Source organism: Columba livia, chromosome 3 (genome assembly GCF_036013475.1).
Source record: "Columba livia isolate bColLiv1 breed racing homer chromosome 3, bColLiv1.pat.W.v2, whole genome shotgun sequence".
Lineage (NCBI taxonomy): Eukaryota > Metazoa > Chordata > Aves > Columbiformes > Columbidae > Columba > Columba livia.
Window position 1 is genome coordinate 13,960,077 of NC_088604.1, and position 18,425 is coordinate 13,978,501.

Genomic DNA, 18,425 nt, shown 5'->3' on the forward strand with positions numbered 1-18,425 from the left:
TCATGTATTAAACTATATTAATCTCAGTCAACAAGTTTTATTGATTTTTGCTCTTCTTTTTCTGTCCCACCTCCCCGCAATGGAAACTGGGAACAAGCTTTTGTTATTCCATAACTGTTTAACCTACATCTGAATTAACTAATGTAATTTACTTTTCATTCTATATTATCTGGTTGGCTTGTGGCTACATGACATTTAGTTGATGGAATATATAAAGCTGGGATTTAGTGGCAGAGATGGGAGCTGGGCCAAACTGTTCCATCTGAACATCAGGAAACATTTTTCATTATGAGGGTGACTGATCACTGGCACAGGTTGCACAGGGAGTTTGTGGAGTCTCCCACTCTGGAGATATTCAAAAGCCACGTGGGAATGCTCCTTGGCAACTGGCTGTAGGTGGTCCTGTTTGAGCAGGTGCTTTGGAGCAGGTGCCCTCCAGAGGTCCCTTCCAAGCTCACCCATTCTGTGTTTCAGTGTTACTGGGATCCCAGGTTCCTGTGGCAGTAAAAGGAGGGGGCCTGTTTCCATCGTCTCAAAGTTGCATGCCAGTCACTGGCAATGAGAGTGGCACGGTCAACATCTCCATGTGCAAGTGAATGTTACTTGTACAATACTTTATTAAGAAATACTTATGTATTCTGCAGGAAATTGGATCCTGAAATGAGTTCTTACCCTGAGGAGTGAAATCTGAAATAGTATGTGATGTTTCTTGATTTGAAAATGAAAGAAAACAGATTTTGAGGATTTTTCATTCCACATTATAGCCTATAGAATTAAAAATCTTTTTAAACTGTAAAAGCTTTAGAAAAGAAATCTCCACATGCAAACAAAGATTGAACTGGCCCCTAAGCTACTCTTTTTTATCAATGGGCATGATACCCAGTCTCATTACTGAAGCTGACTAGAAGTATGGAGGTTAGCCATTCATGCTCTGTAATAAAATAACCAGAGAAATGATATGTTAGTAGTGCTGCATTTTGCACTATGCAAATATGAATGAAAAATTAAATTAGTCTTGGGAAAGAACCTGTATTTTTTTTCCTAATGCTTTATTCTGTATGTGCTTATGGCATCATGACATCTAAACTGGCAGTATATTCACGCTGTTCTCTAGGATATAACAGTTAGATGGAGTACTAAAATAGTTTGCTTTTTGCATCTCTTAATTGCATTTTGAACATTAGGATGTACAGTAGAAGGGGAAAAATGAAATATGTTGCTGCTTTCATCTTCTATCATGTTTATAAAACAGATACATAAATCCATCTGTGGCTGTTAAATTTTGAGGTGATGAGGAGAGTATCACTTTTTCCTCGCTTAGAGCAAAACCTGATATGGAGACCTTGTTCAAAGTAACAAAATCACAATTAATTACTTTTGGTGGGAATGGAACTGAGTTGTGTTTGGAACTTAATAATAAAATACCCTTTGTATTTACCCTGCTAATACTGGCAAATTTTTTTGGCTCTTGCAATAATGTCCATCTATTTTGCTTTTATCATTAAAAAACATCCAGTAGAGCACACTGTGGTTTGCAGCAACAGCATGAAAACAGAGGAGTAAACCCAGCATCTTTCACTGGTTGTTTTTAGGGGGAGCATGGAGGGGAGAAGCATACAGACCATAAAACTTTCTTCTAAGTAATAATTATCAAGCTTTCAATGGCTTTATAAATAAATAGTTTAATTCATGATATGAACATCAATTTGACTTTCATATGACCAGTGCTATAGCAGTTTAATTTTCATCTTTCTGTGGTAATTCGGCCTCTTTCCTTTTCAATATGTCATACAGATTTAAGATTTGTTTTCTATTTTTATGTATTTCATCTTGAAAATTAAAATTATTTCTATGTCTTTATCCAGTTTCCAGTAACTGAAAAACCTAATGCTGTTGTTTAGGCAGAGGAGACTCCAACACATTACAAAGTACCTTGCATCTTTAAAAACTGTACTTGAAGTTATAAAGTAATGAATTATACATTAATGTTTAAAATAATATTTCAGACTTTGTTTTGCATTTATAGCTGAAATTGTGTCTGTCATGACTTAAAAGCACAGTTTGCTGCAAGTACTGTCTGTATAAAGAGTATTTCCATCTATGTCCTTTTCCAACATACTCTTGGTTTCTGGAAGCTTGGGAATCTGTGGTAGCTGCCCAGGCTCCGTTCTGAAGTGTTAAATTCCATTCTGACACATTATAATGACCCCTTTCGTCATAGAATCATAGAATAGTTTGGGTTGGAAGAGACCTTCCAAGGTCATCTTGTTCAACCTCCCAGCAATGAGCAGGGACATCTTCAACTAGATCAGGTTGCTCAGAGCCCTGTCCAGCCTGGCCTTGAATATCTCCAGGGATGGGGCATTGACCACCTCTCTGGGAAAACTCACCCTCATTGTAAAAACTTTCTTCCTCATGTCTAGCATGAATCTCCCCTCTTCTAGTGTAAACATATTACCCTTTGTCCTGTTGTAACAGGCCCTGCTAAAAAGTCTGTCCCTATCTTTCATGTAAGTCCCTTTTAAGTACTGAAAGGCCACAATAAGGTCTCCCCAGAGCCTCCTCTTCTCCAGGCTGAACAACTCCAACTCTCTCAGCCCGTCCTCACAGCAGAGCTGTTCCAGCCCTCTGATCATTTCTGCGGCTCCTCTGACCCCTCTCCAACAGGTCCATGTCTGTCCTGTACTGAGTGCTCCAGAGCTGGACACAGGACTCCAGGTGGGGTCTCACCAGCATGGAGCAGAGGGGCAGATTCACCTCCGTGACCCGCTGGCCACACTCCTTTTGATGCAGCCCAAGATACGATTGGCCTTCTGGACTTGTATCAGGAATAAATAGTGTCGCCAGCAGGGCTAGGGAAGAGATTGTGCCATTGTACTCTGCTCTGGTGAGGCCCCACCTTGAATCCTGTGTCCAGTTTTGGGCCCCTCATTGTGAGAAAGACATTGAGGTGCTGGAGAGAGTTCACAGAAGGGCAATGAGGCTGGTGAGGGGTCTGGAGCACAAGTCTGATGAGGAGCGGTTGATGCAACTGGGGCTGTTTGGTCTGGGGAAAAGGAGGCTGAGGGGAGACCTTATTGCTGTCTACAACCACCTGAAAGGAGGTTGTAGCATGGAGAGTGTTGCTCTCTTCTCCAAAGTGGTAAGTGATAGGACAAGAGGAAATGGCCTCAAGTTGCACTGGGGGAGGTTTACATGGGTTATTAGGAAAAAATTCTTCCTGGAAAGGGTTGTCAGGCATTGGAACAGGCTGCCCAGGGAACTGGTGGAGTCTTTAATTCTATGTGATTCTTTAATTCTATGATTGCTGGCTTATGTCCAATCTTTCATACACTGATACCACCGAGTCCTTCTCCGCAGGGCTGCTCTCAGTCCCTTCATCCCCCAGCCTGTATTGATACTGGTGGTTTTTTGTTTTGTTTTGTTATGGGGTTTTTTTTGTTTGTTTTTTTGGGGTGTGTTTTTGTTGTTGTTGGGTTTGTTTTTGGGGGTTTTTTTGGTCAGTTTGTTTGTTTTGGTTTGGTTTGGTTGGTTCGTGGTTGTTGCTGTTTTACTATGGTCTTAAGGAGATACTTTAAACATTGATCAAAATCTGACAAAACTAACCTTAAGATAATTTTCAGCATTTGAGTTTTTCAGTTAATCTTGTAAAACAATCCCCAGACATCTCTCAGTGCAGAATAAAAAAAACAAAACAAACAAACAAAAAAACCCCAAAAACACAAACAAAAAAAACCCCAAACAAATATTATTAGGGAAAAGAACTTTCATATATTTTAAAATGAGCAGGAATCAACATCAGTAAAAGGAAGGACAGCAGAAGAAAATAATGGAATACGTATCCTTTTTAAATAATGGCTATTAAGAAAAAAATTTGTTTCTCATAAAACACTTAATTTAGTTTTCTGCTGTGCTGTAGAGCAGTGGAGCCACCTGACCTCTAGGCACAGCTGTACTACAACTAGTGGCTTACAGATGATGAATGATTAAATATAGAGTAATCTTTTTTCAGCTGCCAGTTGAAGCCAGGATAGAAGTGACTAAGAAGGCTATTAAAGCAGTCAAGCATCTTTCTGAGAAATCAAGAAAAAAACCCTCTGAGAATGACGTGGAAGATGCTGAAAACCCATGTGTTGCTTATGAAGAAACTCTAAATCACCTGCAGCAATCTCTTGCTCATCTGGAAACACTCACTCATAGTTTTATCACTTCCTTGAAAAACAGCGAACAGGTAATAATTACCGATCAAATGCTTCTTTTGAGTATTGCCATGACTAGCAGTGATGGACATCAGTCTTCTGTCAGATTTTATTCATGTTTTGTACCTCTGTTTTTGTTGATCTGGTTTTTAAAAATTCACTTCCATCAATCTTTTCTTTTTTGTAGTGTATGTTAAATCTTGGTAGAAAGAAAGACCGGATGATACAGCCCTGTAAATAAAGAGTACACTGATTTGTGTTCAAAAATTCTCTGTTCGCAGGATACACTACAGAAGTATGGCTATTTATATGATCTGTCAAGATCAGAGAAAGAAAAAATCCATGACCAAGCAGTAGCTATGTGTATAGACGGTCAGCCCCTGGACATGATACAACAGTTGTTACAAGTAGCTGTTGGAGATCTGGGGTTTTCTCCCAAGGATATTGTCCAATGTGCGATTAAAAATATTATATGTATATTAAGGTGAGTACATTGCTACAAAATAAGCTCAAAACATTTCTTCTGGGTTTGTGTTTGATTTTTTTGATTTTTTTTTTTTTTAATTGGTTGGGTTGGACTTGTGTGGCTGGTTGCTTTTTTTTTGTAGTGAGTACTTGTTTGCCTTTAATGTCTGGATTTTGCAGAAAATTGGGCAGTAACAGGAAACGAGTTCTTGGATCATTTATGCTCCTGTCTACCTATAATTTGATATTCAGATAAGACAGTTATATTTTTTTGAGTTTGGGAAGCCTGGGCAATATGAACAAAGCAAGCCGCAGAGCTGATCCTATTCACTGGAGGGTGCTTTTCAGCTAGAAATGTTGGCTTTACAATATTTTTCCGCTATGTTGTGTGCACTCGTGAATTTTTGGCAAATTTACAATTGCGTGTGATTCTTCCCCCTAAACAGAGTCAAAAGGCGTGTTTGCTGGAAAGGGAGAGTCTCTCACGCAGGTGTCTGGACAGTAGAGGCCGAGCAGTGGCTGCTGCTACAACAGCTGCTCCTACAGGGAGAATACAATTTTCATCTTTGGAATAACTCTGGGGTACTTCTGGGAGTTGTTTTTGTGGATTGGTTTGGTTGTTTGCTTGGTTTTTATTTACAAGGTTTTGAAAAATATGTTTATCTCTCATTAAAATACAGACTATACGTTTTTCTTCTTTATTCTCGTAAAGAATGTTTCTTGGAGTTTTTGCTCCTTTTTTTCCGTCTTCCTTTGTGTCACACCCTACCTCCAAATTAGACTGCAAGTGTGAGCGCTTCTGCTTCCTACAGCACCTAAAATTATACCCTGAACCCCCCCAAACTGCTAACTTCTTGGAGAGAAATAGGTTTCTGATGTGACAAAGGGGATTGTTTTGCTCAACGCTATCAGTGTTGTTATTGTTACTGTTTCTAGCTGTTATTAGTGTCATCATACTGTGAGCCATCCTGCACACTGTACCAGAAACAAGGCTTTGTCTCCTTCTTTTTCTGGGATTCACAGCCCCAAACCTTATGGATTGTCTTTTCCATGGCATGACACAAAACAAATAACCAACCTGTTCATGCGGCCCCAGTGAACTCAGTCATGTCTTACTCTAAAATCATGGAGAAATAGGGCAGGATTACAGAAAGTGCAAAACAAGTACCTTCCACACTGTTTATACTTACACGTCCTTGAATAATTCTGTTGAAATCTGGGCAAGACATGGATGACACAAGGAACATGAAATACAGTTGATGCTGACCATCTGAGCCTTTTTAGCAGTGAGTTTAAGGTTTGTGTTAACTTCCATACAATGACCTTTTAGTTGAATACGTTCTTTAAAGTCTTGCTTCCAAATTACAGTCATAACACTTGTGAGAAACAGTCTAAACCTACTGTGGCCATGGTACATGTCATCAGTACTAGTTGTGTTGTAGGCCAGAGAGGAGAGAAGAGTCCTGCATACAAGTTCTGCCTGCTTGGTTACCTGCAGCCTCTGAACTTCATGGTTATAGCCTTGATGGGACATGGCTTTTCATCACAAGTTTGAGGTTGAAACTTTTAACTTGTCTGGCATTTGGGTGAATTTAGTCATATCTGGGAATACAGAACTGTTAAAAACACCTGCTTATGGACATGTTTGCAGACATGGTGAGGATGTGAGCAGAGGTGAGGGAAAGCTAAGCACAGTGTTTCAAAGCATTTCAGTGAAATAAGATGTTATTGCTTGATTTTTTTTCTTTTTTGTTTATGCTCAGTTCTAACTCAGTTTCCCATTTGTAACACCCTTTTTTAAGATTTGATAAGATTCGACAGCTTTTGTAGCCATAGTGATTCTAAAATTCCTTTGGCATGTAATGTGAGACTTCAGCATGTCCTCTAAGGTTCAACTTTTTTTTTCCTGCCACAGCAAAACTGAAGATACTTATTGGGGTGGTGAGGAGATCGGGGTTGTGGTCTGGGGGCTCACATGTCAATACACAAGGCCAGCGTACATTGAAAATGTATGAGTCTGTGAACGTGCCGTTGTTCTTTAACAAGGTGCAGGATATGTGGAAGCCCACAAGGTTTTGTAGCTGGACAAGAGCAAACTGTCCTCTTTTCTACCAAGGAATTAGCCGTGCTCTGACCTTGCCTTAGTACGATGGAATCTGTGTGTCTGTCTTGATGCTCCCTGTCAGAACAACTTACCCAGAGAGCGCACTCAGTCTCCATTGCAGTTGGACTAGAGATGAGATGTTGAGTTCTCGAGACAGCAAGCAGAGAATGAAGTTCTGGGATTTTTACATCTACATCCCTGTCAGTATTTGTCAGTATTTGTATTCCCAGGATGGAGAGAGCCTGAGGTGTGTTTTTTTTTTTCTTTTTACCTTTTTCTTTTTTTCTTCCATCATTGTTGACAGAATACCAATGAGCTCTTAAGAATCCTTCTGTCTTTGGTGCTCTTTCTCCTTCAGAGCAGCATAAAAGTATTCATTTTAGGTTTGGGTTTGGTTTTTTTGTTGTTTTGTTTTTCTCTGCAGTCAGGTGAAATTAATTCATCAGGAATTTTTTTTTGGTTTGAGGAAGCTCTCTTGGATTTAATGTTGCTGAGTGCTACCTGTTGCTTCCTACTGGCTCGTTCTCTCATGTACTGAATATTCCAAGTGAAATACCACTGATTCTCTAACCTAGTGGTTTCAATAGAAATATTTTATTTTCCACTTTCCTTTTTGGGTGGGGGAAGGAGAGGCAGAGAGAGAAGATAATTTTATATCATCCGTGATAAATCAACAGATACTTCTCATTTAACTTTTCACAAAACTCTCTTCTGAATTATTTCTGTTCCAAAGGGATATATGCAACAAGAGAGTGTTCCATTGTTAGAGGGTTGCTACACACTGTTTATCACTTCCAATACCAGTTCAGATAGAAAAAACTTTGAGAATTTGTCTTGTTCTGCATGCAGAAAAATTATGTGGGCAGGAAGATCTGAATGGACATACCAGGAAAAGAGAAACAAGTTGAGCATGGAGAATAATCTATGGCTTTACCGTTTCTTCAGCATTATGTGTGTATTACAGCAGATTGAAGTGGCTCAGATGAAAAGAAGGCAGCCTATCAAAGTGCCTGCAATCCTCTTTGGCGGAAAATTGGTTTTTCCTGTCACTCAGTTGAAGAGTTTTCATAGTATCCTCAATGATGGTAGAGCTTTTGCACAGCAACACAAGTAATGTTGTCTGTCTTGTCTGAGTTTGTCCATTTGATGAAGAATATTTGGCTTTAGATAATCACTGTCCTGCTGTTTCTGACTGGAATATAGTCGTGTGACGCATCTGGACATAAAGCCCACAAAGTCCAGTTATTTCAGCTGTAATGAGTCTCATTAACATGCAGCATATGAGAAGCCTATTAAAATTCTTCTTTCTACTCTGCTTCTTATCAACACTTTTTCTGTGAATGGAATTATTTGTTCTTTATATGCATTGCAGGGCTGGGATATCTGCAAGTTGGTTTAAGGTTCTGGGGCTGAGACCATGACCAGTAACTCGTATGCAGCATATGCCCAGTAAAGAAGGGGATGCAGAGAAAATGGTAGAGGCAAAGGTGGGAGAGTTAGTTGGAAGCTTCAGATAAACAGCTTTGGTGTGTGATGTGACCTAATGTGATCAATATAATTTTATCTATTTTCTTCCCCTCTTCTTTCAGGGGAAAGGGAAGATCATGTCATTCATAATAAACGAACAGATAGTGACCTATGGAAAGTTTGTCTGTTACAATGGTAAAGAACATGAAGTAAAGTCTAGCATAAAATAAAATAGAAAACACTTGAAATAATATCCTTCCTATTCTGAAATTCAGTAAGAAGTTAATACTATGAAGTAGCATTGCTGTAAATATAAGGAGCAATTAAAAGAAATGTTGTTGCTAGGCATCTCTTAAGCCTGCTGGTATTCATGTTGTTACTTCAAATAAAAATGGATGCATCTCTGTCCTGCACTCAGATGTTACCTTTCAAGCTAGACCAGAACACAAATTAAGACTTATAATGTGCAATAGTTGCATTTCAGTGTTAATGGGCAAAAACTGCAATTAAACAAGTAGTCTTGCTTGTGTACCTGGAATGACAAACTACTACTCTATAAATGCAACATTTCAAGGGAAAACTCTTCAGGTTTATTTAGTGGAGCTGTGATAAGTTACACTGTGTGGTTATTTTATACAATAGTTTCAAAGGAGACCATGTTGGAAAATTCCTTCTTTGACAATTAACCTCCAAAGCAGCAGTTTTAAGGTTATAACACTGAACTTGGATTTTCTGTAGCTATGGTGACAGGGAGTCTAATTAACGTATTGTAACCATAAGTGAAACAGGCCTGTGGATGTGAAAAATTATGATAGTTGTCGGTGTTTTACCTGGAAGCAGAAATTCACCGCTTCTGTGATTCTTTTGGTTTCTTAAATACAGCTCCCCTTCAAACACATTAAAATATCTTTTGTTATTAGTATATTTACTGGCTATTGCAGAGTAACCTTCTTGAAAGTATTACCTTTATGAAAGATTAAGTTATTTTTAGCCTCATTTTTCAACAGCATACGATATCACAGACATAAAAACTACCACACCTTCTCAGAAACAGACCTCTTGTTAAATATAACACAGTTATTTGCCTAATATTAGGTACCTATATTGTAATATACAGAGCAATATTTTCTAGTTCTGTTAATTCCTTTTATCTCCCTTGGCTTTCTAGTTTTGGCACACAAAATTCAAAGTAGAAACTCTTACACTGCTATGTGTAAAATTTCTCCAGCAGAGCTTATCTGCATACGTTGTATGACATATGTGTTGGACATGTCCTTGTTTGCCTATGGAAACAGCTGCTATCAACAAAAATAATTTTGTCTTTTCAGTAGAAATTGTGAACTTCTGGAAAAAAAATAGTTATAGTAGTTTGATTAAACTTATATATTATTCAATTTAATCCATTACCTACGATCACTCGGATTATATACTGGAGATTTTCCTTGATACTTGAGTGGAGGCATGTTCATGGATGGACATTCAGGGAAGGCATGATGGTCTCCCTTATCTGCAGCTCCCAAATTTCTTACCTTAGGTGTCCAAATGGGCATAGCATTTATGTAAATTTTGGAAGTAAAAAAGGTTTGGTGAAATATTGAGTTCTTGTTTAATGGCCAATGTGTCATGAAGAAGGTAAAACCAGCTTTATTAGACTGGGTAGCTAACTTAGAAGGAAAACAAACAAACCAACCAACCATGTTTTTTACTATGTGATCTCACTTGAGCAGGGGTCATGCAGAGTAATTTTGTAACTTGATTATCATAACTTCATGGCATTTCTGATGGAAACAGTGGTTTGGTGTTATGACCTTTTCCCTAGCTTTGAATGATCACACCAACAATATATTGTTTCTTATTTTCCTGATATTTAGAGGAAACACAAACAAAAAGAGGAAAATAAGGCTGGAGAAATAAGATAGTATGAAGTATTTTCAATAAATACTGTAATTAGGTTAAAACAATTAGATGAAGTTAATTTATTCTCCTTTCAGGCATTCTTTGTACTTTACTGTGTTTGAGAAACTTGATTAAATATGCATCACTTTTTCTGAAGCTGAACTGAAATCAGAATAAGCCTTTATCAGTGTAATTACACAAGGCTCATAACTAGGAGTTTTGATGTGAACACTGAATCCTCTTTGGCTGTATAAAACATGCATATAATGTGTGTGGAAGACTAATCCATCATTAATTATATTTGTTTCTGTTAGTAGCTGCTTATTTCTAATCATTAATTATTAAGAAAAGAACAAGGCAACAATCTGTGGAAACTTGACATGATTGTTTGTCTCATGAGCTGTAATCTCTTTTTAGTTTCTCTAATCTTTAGGCAGTAAAGGCAATATTAAGGTTAAAAGAATGCCAGCTTTCAATCTTTCTGGATTTCTTTTTAAAATACTTCCTTATTCTAATTCTAATTAACTGCAACTTAATGTTTAGATTCTGCTTTCCTCTTGCTTAATCACAGAGTCACAGAATCACAGAATGTCGGGACTGGAAGGGACCTCAAGAGATCATCCAGTCCAATCCCCCTGCCGGAGCAGGAACACTTAGATGAGGCTACACATGAATGTGTCCAGGCGGGTCTTGAATGTCTTCAGAGTGCCCTCTGGGCAGCCTGTTCCAGTGTTCTGGCACCCTCACTGAGAAAGAAGTTGCTTCTCAAATTTAAGTGGAAACTCTTGTATTCCAATTTGAACCCATTACCCCTTGACCTACCATTGGTTGTCACCAAGAAGCACCTGGCTCCATCCTCATGGCACTCACCCTTTATATATTTGTAAACATTAATAAGGTCACCCCTCAGTCTCCTCCAAGCTAAAGAGACCCAGCTCCCTCAGCCTTTCCTCATAAGGGAGATGCTCCAGTCCCTTATCATCTTTGTTGCCCTGCGCTGGACTCTCTCCAGCAGTTCCCTGTCCTTCTGGAACTGAGGGGCCCAGAACTGGACATAATATTCCAGATGTGGTCTCACCAGGGCAGAGGGGAAGGAGAACCTCTCTCGATCTACTAGCCACCCCCCTTCTAATACACCCCAGGATGCCATTGGCCTTCCTGGCCACAAGGGCACAGTGCTGGCTCATGGTCATCCTGTTGTCCACCAGGACCCCCAGGTCCCTTTCCCCTACACTGCACTCTAATAGGTCATTCCCCAATTTATAATGGAAGCTGGGGCTGTTCCTACCTAGATGCAAGACTCTACACTTTCTCTTGTTGTATTTCGTTACATTTTTCCCCGCCCAACTCTCCAGCCTGTCCAGGTCTCGCTGGAGTACCACCTGTGTATGACAAACTTGAAGCTTTTTGTAAATGTTTGTACATCTACTGTACTTGAGAACTGGCTTCATAGGTGTATTTTATGAAACAGTGGCTTTCTGTTTTCAGAAATGCCCATTAAGTGTTGGGTGTGTGTTTCTTTTGAGCCAAGTTTTTTGAGGTGCTCAGAGCCTGGTTGCAATGGAAACTAAAGACTTCCATTTCTAATTGGAGAGATGAAGGGCTTTTGAAGAGCAAGTGCCAGGGCTGTTCAGAACCAATCTTCAAATTTGATCGTACCTAAAATATAAGGTTTGCTGGTCATTCTCCTTTGATATGAAATTTGCTTATGTACACTAAAGATGATTTAAGCTAAGTAGAGCTAATAAGATCTATTCTGTAGTCCATGTCCTTTTCTGTTTCAGACAATCATCATGCTCTTAGTATGTCAGCTTTATAAGTAATCTTCTAGGTTTCTTAGATATGCCATGTTAATGGCTTTTGTCTTTTTATTACAAAGTTAATTGGAAAAAAAAAAAAACCAAACACAAAATGCATGATAAAGGAAAAATTAAATTTGGCCTGTAAACAGAACATTAATGAAGTGGCTTATATCTGCCTTCACTCTGGTATCTTAAGTTTGCTTAGCTTTTTGTATTTTTAAATCTAACTTAATACCATCTCCTAATGCATGTAGCTGCTTGTGTAAAAATATTACTTTAATACTCTTTTTTTTTTACCATTTCCATATTTCTGCAGTATTCGTGTAATGTTAAGGATGAGGGTGTTTGATGTTTTTTTTGTTATGTTTTTGCTGTTGTTTTGGTGGGTTTTTTGTTTTTTTGGGTTTTGTTTGTTTGTCTGTTTGTTTTAATGCATGATTCAGTTCCGTTGATGTATTGGATTCTTTTGATGTGTTGGATTTTTGTTTGTTTTAGTGAAAATAGATGTTTATCTTTTGTACAGATATCCTCTTTCTTTGGGAATCTGAAATCCTGGATATTTCTATACCATAAACTATAACAACTGTAATTTCATTGTTACCAGTTATTCTGAAGATGGTTAGGAAAATATCTGAGCTTTAAACTTCACTTCTAAAATCTATTTAGATGCCATATGGTGGCATGGGTGTTAATAATCACATTTCTATCATAGTCATATGTAAGATTATTTTTTGAGGAAAAGAAGGCTGGTGTTACAAGCTTTCTGCTCCTGCTTTGAGATTTTGTCATGCAGCACATTATCTTGCATCTGTTCTGAATGGAGTCACGTTGACTTCAAATCTAGTCTTATTCACTGAAGTGCTGATTACCTATTAAGATAAAAATAAAAACAGAAAGCTGTGAATGCAGGAAGACATTGAAGGCTATAAAAATTCAGGTCTCTGTGCAATATAATGTAATCATTTTTTAGATAATAGATTTACCTTACTGAAGTAATAACTGCAAAATTATAAGCACTCATGATTCTTGACAAAAAATGACAAATATTGCAGGATTTTACACATGACAGTCAGCTCTCCAGCACATTTTGGCTTTAGGCAGGCCAGGGTAGTCTGGACATATATTCATTTTTATTAAGATTGTATAGGAATAGGCTGACATCTTTAGTAGCAGAAGAGCTTTGATGTGCTGGGAGAATATCTCAGCATTTAGTAGGCTAACTTGGGAACTATTTGCCTTTGTTTCTCTTACTTCAGTGCAGCACTGACAAACTTTAAGACAGGCAAAACTGTTGTTTTTCTAACTGATCCAGGTGTTGCTGCTGGAATGGTTTCAATGAAGGGACACAGTGTAATATTCCTCCCTCATTCAGCACCAAGTCACATCCTGGGTTTGTTTTGCTGAAAATCTTAGCAGAAAATTCACTTGCAATGGATTAGGAGTGAAGCTTTTTTTTTCTTACTGAAGTGATTTTTTTATTATTTTTATTTCCCAATACTTACTAACTTTTGACCTGCAGAAGAACATTATTGTGTAATTGGAATGTGTGATGGGTAACGTGGTTCACCTATTTCTTTTCCTACACATGCGCAGTGGATGCCACTCGATGGGCAGCTTAATCTTCCCCTTTCTGATATGCCATTCTTGACCACGTGTTCCCTCAGTTTTAGTTTTGTTCATTCTGGTAAGCATCGTCCTGACTTGTCCAAGCAAAAATAAATCTCAGAGAGGGTGGCAAAATAAATCTGCTGAATCATCAGATAATGCTGTTTTGAATTAGGTCGTAGTCAAATTGATCTAAAGCAATAGTGATACTGCAAGATGATATTTTAAAAGATGGTGACATTTAGGTGTAACTTTTAATCTGTTTAGTCAATATTGATGAGATCTTTCAGGTAATGAGATTACACATGGATATTTTGCTGACCTAATCTGTGTTAGAAGTGCTAAATGCTATCTATTCTTTTTCTTGCGAGTTTCACTTAAGTATTTTAGTATTTCTCTTTCCCATTCTTGTTGCTCCTTCCATTACTTTGACATAAAAATAGAGGCACTAGTTAAGCAGGGAAAATGGAAAATTGGTATAAGTATTCAACAATTAATGTAAATCCTACAAGGGGATGAAATTAGATATGATATTAAGGACTATTTTAATGGTAATTTTATGTCTTCCCTTAACAGTGGAAATAGTGGCTCATCTCCATCAGTGAAAGATCCACTTGGAATCCTAGAAGGCATCGTTTCTGCTGTGCATGCAAGTGTTGAGAAAGGGTAAGAAGTTACTGTATGGGTTTTTGGTTACGATTTTGACAGATACTTCTCTTGGAAGCACTGAAGGTACGATACTGAATAGGGACAATTTTTCTTCATGGATATGCATAATGGGTTTGCACTCAAATTTCTAAGACTTTAGCCCGGAGCAGGCGATCGTTTATCAGGTTCAAACTCTGAGCCCTGACAGAAACCTTTACTTGATTGTTTGAAAGAGAGCAAGTCACTGCACCTAAAATTTAGATAACTATGTTTTATAGTGCTTTGAGAAAATGTGTGCTTTTGGTTTTTTTTTCTGCTGTGACTACGGCAGATTGTATATCTACCAGGAGTACTTCACTTCTTTTGTTTAGTAGATATACCACAAATAATAGTAACAACTCACTTTCAGATATCTGAGTTTAGATGTCTACAATAGTCAATTTTTGTAGGATATAGTGCAGAAACACTTTTACAAATGCTGTGTGATGCTTCACCACATTTTTTCTCGTCTTTTGGAGAGATCCTTATTTCAGTGCACATAATGGTCTGTATGTCTCACGGACATTTTCCTTTGCTTTTATAGTAAAGACAAGGAAGAAAAAAAAATCAGTTTTCTTTCCAGATGTACAAACTAAGAATTCATGTATTATAAACTCATGTATGATAATAGTAATAAACCACATACTCTCTAGCAGCCAACAAAAACAGTTATACTATTGTGTGGAGGCTTCTCCACTGATGTCAAATTAGTTAAATATTGGACTGAACAGATGTCAAAATCTACAGTAAATCTCATTTGCAATATTGTAAGGTAAAAAGGGAGAGTCATTATACTTTCTGGAGTCTTTTATTTGTATACTTCATCAACATTTAACTGCTGAAACAATAATCTGGAGTGAAAGTCATTGTGGTTACAAGAGATTGTTTACATTCATTTAAATACTTGTTCTTATTTATCACCTTAAACCTCAGCTCTTCAATTTACAAAATGTAAATCTTTCCCGCAGGAAAACACATATGAACATCAGGTGTGAGCTCTACAAAAGTCTTGAAATATTCCAGCAGGTCGTCTTAATTCCCAAACTTTTAATTTACAGTTTGTGTGCCACCTATTCAGCAGGGGCATGTCTAATTTAGCTCAAGTTCTGAGCTAACAGCATCATTCAGACAATATAAAGCCTAAGTAAAATTGAAATCTTTATAATATGAAAACCTAAGCTGTCAATGTTTATTATTTCAGTGCTGCAAGACAAGTTAAATTGGTGTTTTCTGTCTGATATTACTTTCCCGTCTGTCTTGTTAAGACCAATAAGGGAGCATTAGTTATAAAACACTCCAGCTGGAACCACTTTTCTTTTCTTTTTTTTTTTTTTAAGAGAAAGTTAGTTTAAAATACTACTGAAAGATAGCAGAATATCATTTACTAATTTATTATATGCTAGTTTATATCCTTTAAGCAACATAAGAGATCACTCTGCTGCTACTAGCTGTTTGGTGAGTTCATGGTATTCTCGCTAATGTAAATGCTTTCAAACAGTTAGAATGTACTCAATGTAGTACACTTTTAAAATCAAATTATTTCATTAAGGGCTTTTTTCCAATTGCTAAGTCATGAAATGCCCAAAACTCAGGGTTTTTAACATTTCTTCTTTTCTTTGTAGGGATTATGGACATTCCACAATCATTAACATAGTAGAAAATACAATAATCAAAGTGACTAGAGATGGTCCAAAAAAAAAAAAATAAGAAATGGCTTGAGCTACAATCAGGAAAAACTAATTTGTGAATGTAGAGCATAATGGAATAAGGAAGGAAAGAGAATATAGGGCAATGTGAATAAACACCAGATATAAAAATGTCATACTTAAAATGCAGTCAAGCTGGTTTTCCATAAAGTCAGAATCAGTGGGAGTACAGGCATCAGTCAGGACCAGGCACCATAGAAAGGCTTGGATTTCCAGGTGCTGAAATCCAGCACCATTACAATACAATCTACAGTCATCGTAGCATGTGAAGAAATGTAACTGTATAGATGGATTTCAGCAGTATTACGTTGTTATTTCAAGTTCAGAAACAGTTCTTACACCACTTAGCTTTAGGCACCTGATTTACGAAGGCTGGTTTCTCTGCAGCCTCACAGAGGTGAGCTTTTCCATTTCCAGTGTTACATGTTTGTTATGTGTACCCGTTAAAGCTTTGAAATTATATGTAGTACGTTCATTAGGATTACCAAAGACTGTTTAACAAGGTATTGTTTAATTACAGGGAAAAAGTAGTTTCTTCAGATGACCTTCTGGAGTGGTTGAGACCTTTCTGTGGTGACGACTCTTTAGCAGTGAAGCCTCGCATCAGAGTATTGCAAATTCTGGAGCAAGCCTTCCATCTCAGTGATGAGGATAGCAAGCTACTCGTGTACTTCAGGACACAAACTGTTCTCAGAGCTTGCTGGCCTGAAACAAAGGTATTAATATTGATTGCTGTAAATTCTAACAGAAGATTGGTTTTATACAAGGATTACAGGATTAAATGCTAGTTGGCAGTATGTAGTTGCTGTTGGTATGGGAACTAATCCAACCTTCCTTTTGAATCAGGTTTCTAAAACATTATGATTCTTTGAAAAACAAAGTTAGTAAAGTTAATGGATTCCTCAGCTTTTGTTTGGGATCAGGAGTGTGTAATACCGAACTTGATTAGATACTAATGATTTTCCTCCATGTCAAACGTTAACTTTGAAGTTTTTGTATATTATTTCTTTTTTTGACCATTTTTTTCTATCAATTTTACCTTCTTTCTTTGTCTTCTACTTGGTGTGACATTGTAGTCAGGATTAGAATGAGGATTACTGGCAATTGTCCCTTTTTTCTGGGGGTCTTCAAGTATTATTCCATGTAGGAACATACAAACCATCTCAAATGGAATGATTGGTAGCGAATGGAGGCATTCAAGACCTGCTTGAACGCCTTCCTGTGTAACCTCATCTAGGTGTTCCTGCTCCAGCAGGGGGATTGGACTGGATGATCTTTTGAGCTCCCTTCCAATCCCTGACATTCTGTGATTCTGTGAATGCATTTGGTCATAGTTAGTCTGCCACTGTCTCTTAAGAGGCATCACCTAACAATTGAAAGACAGTGATTGCTTAAAAACAGTTCACAGCTTTATCTGCCGAAGTGATAATTTAAGTCTTTTTCAGTGTAAAGTCCTGGGGGGGCAGGGGGGAAGGTAAAACTTTTGGCAAAAGAAGTTACTCTTAACGTTTTATTTGTTTCTAAGAGAAACAAAGGGCTTCTAGTTCAAGTTGTCAAGTCTAAAACAGATTAACTTTCTGAGTTAAAATAAAACAAAATTCTTAATTTTCTTTTTTTAAGTATATGTAAAAGTTGATCTAAGATCGATAAAGATCATCTGGTCGATGTTCTTAGGAGTGAAAATGCTTGAGTTTATCAAGTAAAATATTAAAAATTCCATATATACAAAAAGGCTCTTGTTGGTTATTCATTAACATTTTAACTGCTTTCTTTAATGACTCATTTTGATGAAGTGTGTAATATCAGCATATGTATTTTTAGAGATTCTACATTTCGAAATACTGTGAAAATACAGTAAAGGCTTAACAGGAAGAAGTAGTCTTGTCTTTGAAGCTTTTGCCATTTTCAAATTGTATATGTATCACTTGCTGCATGTAGAATTATTCAGAAGCAGAGTTACTTTCCACCCATTTTCTGAATACCACCCCCATATGCCAAGACCTTATGGAACTAAAATAGATTATTTCTGATAGTTCCTCAAAAAATCTATGCACAAAACCATTTTATATTCATATGAAACAAAAGCACTTTTGACTCACTGTGCGAAGATCATCCAAGGGAATAATCATAATAAAAATCTTAAAAGAAAGTACTTATCTGTTGCTTTCTTTAGAAATTACTTTTTCTCTTGCTTTCACAATAATACCAGCACTTAACTCCTCAGCTGCTCTTCAGGTGACTGTGATTGGATTCTTCATCTTCAGTCCTTTGTCAATATTTGTGTTGCCTGTGACCCACTTTCTCATCCAAAAGCATTTCAAATCTAAAAGATTCAACAAGAGTACGTTAAAAAAAAAAAAGTTACAGATAGAGAATAGCTTTCAGCCATGTCTATACAAGACAGTAAAAGAACCTGTATTTGACAGAAACCTTATGAGACTCATTACGCTGTTTTGAGAAATATGTAACATCAGATCACTTTTATTTTCTCCCA

At 37.3% G+C, this 18,425-nt stretch overlaps 1 protein-coding gene across 3 annotated transcripts in view; it reads left to right on the plus strand.

The window, feature by feature from the left end:
- NBAS (NBAS subunit of NRZ tethering complex) overlaps positions 1-18,425 on the plus strand; it is a 184,897-nt gene that overhangs the window by 129,250 nt on the left and 37,222 nt on the right. For all 3 annotated transcript variants that reach the window (XR_002418886.2, XM_005506848.3, XM_065055875.1), the window contains 4 exons: positions 4,013-4,231; positions 4,481-4,683; positions 14,115-14,204; positions 16,452-16,647. Coding sequence is in view for 2 of the 3 variants with exons in the window: in XM_005506848.3 (XP_005506905.3) it covers positions 4,013-4,231; positions 4,481-4,683; positions 14,115-14,204; positions 16,452-16,647 (708 nt within the window). In the remaining variant the exon portion in view is untranslated. The remainder of the gene's footprint in view (positions 1-4,012; positions 4,232-4,480; positions 4,684-14,114; positions 14,205-16,451; positions 16,648-18,425) is intronic.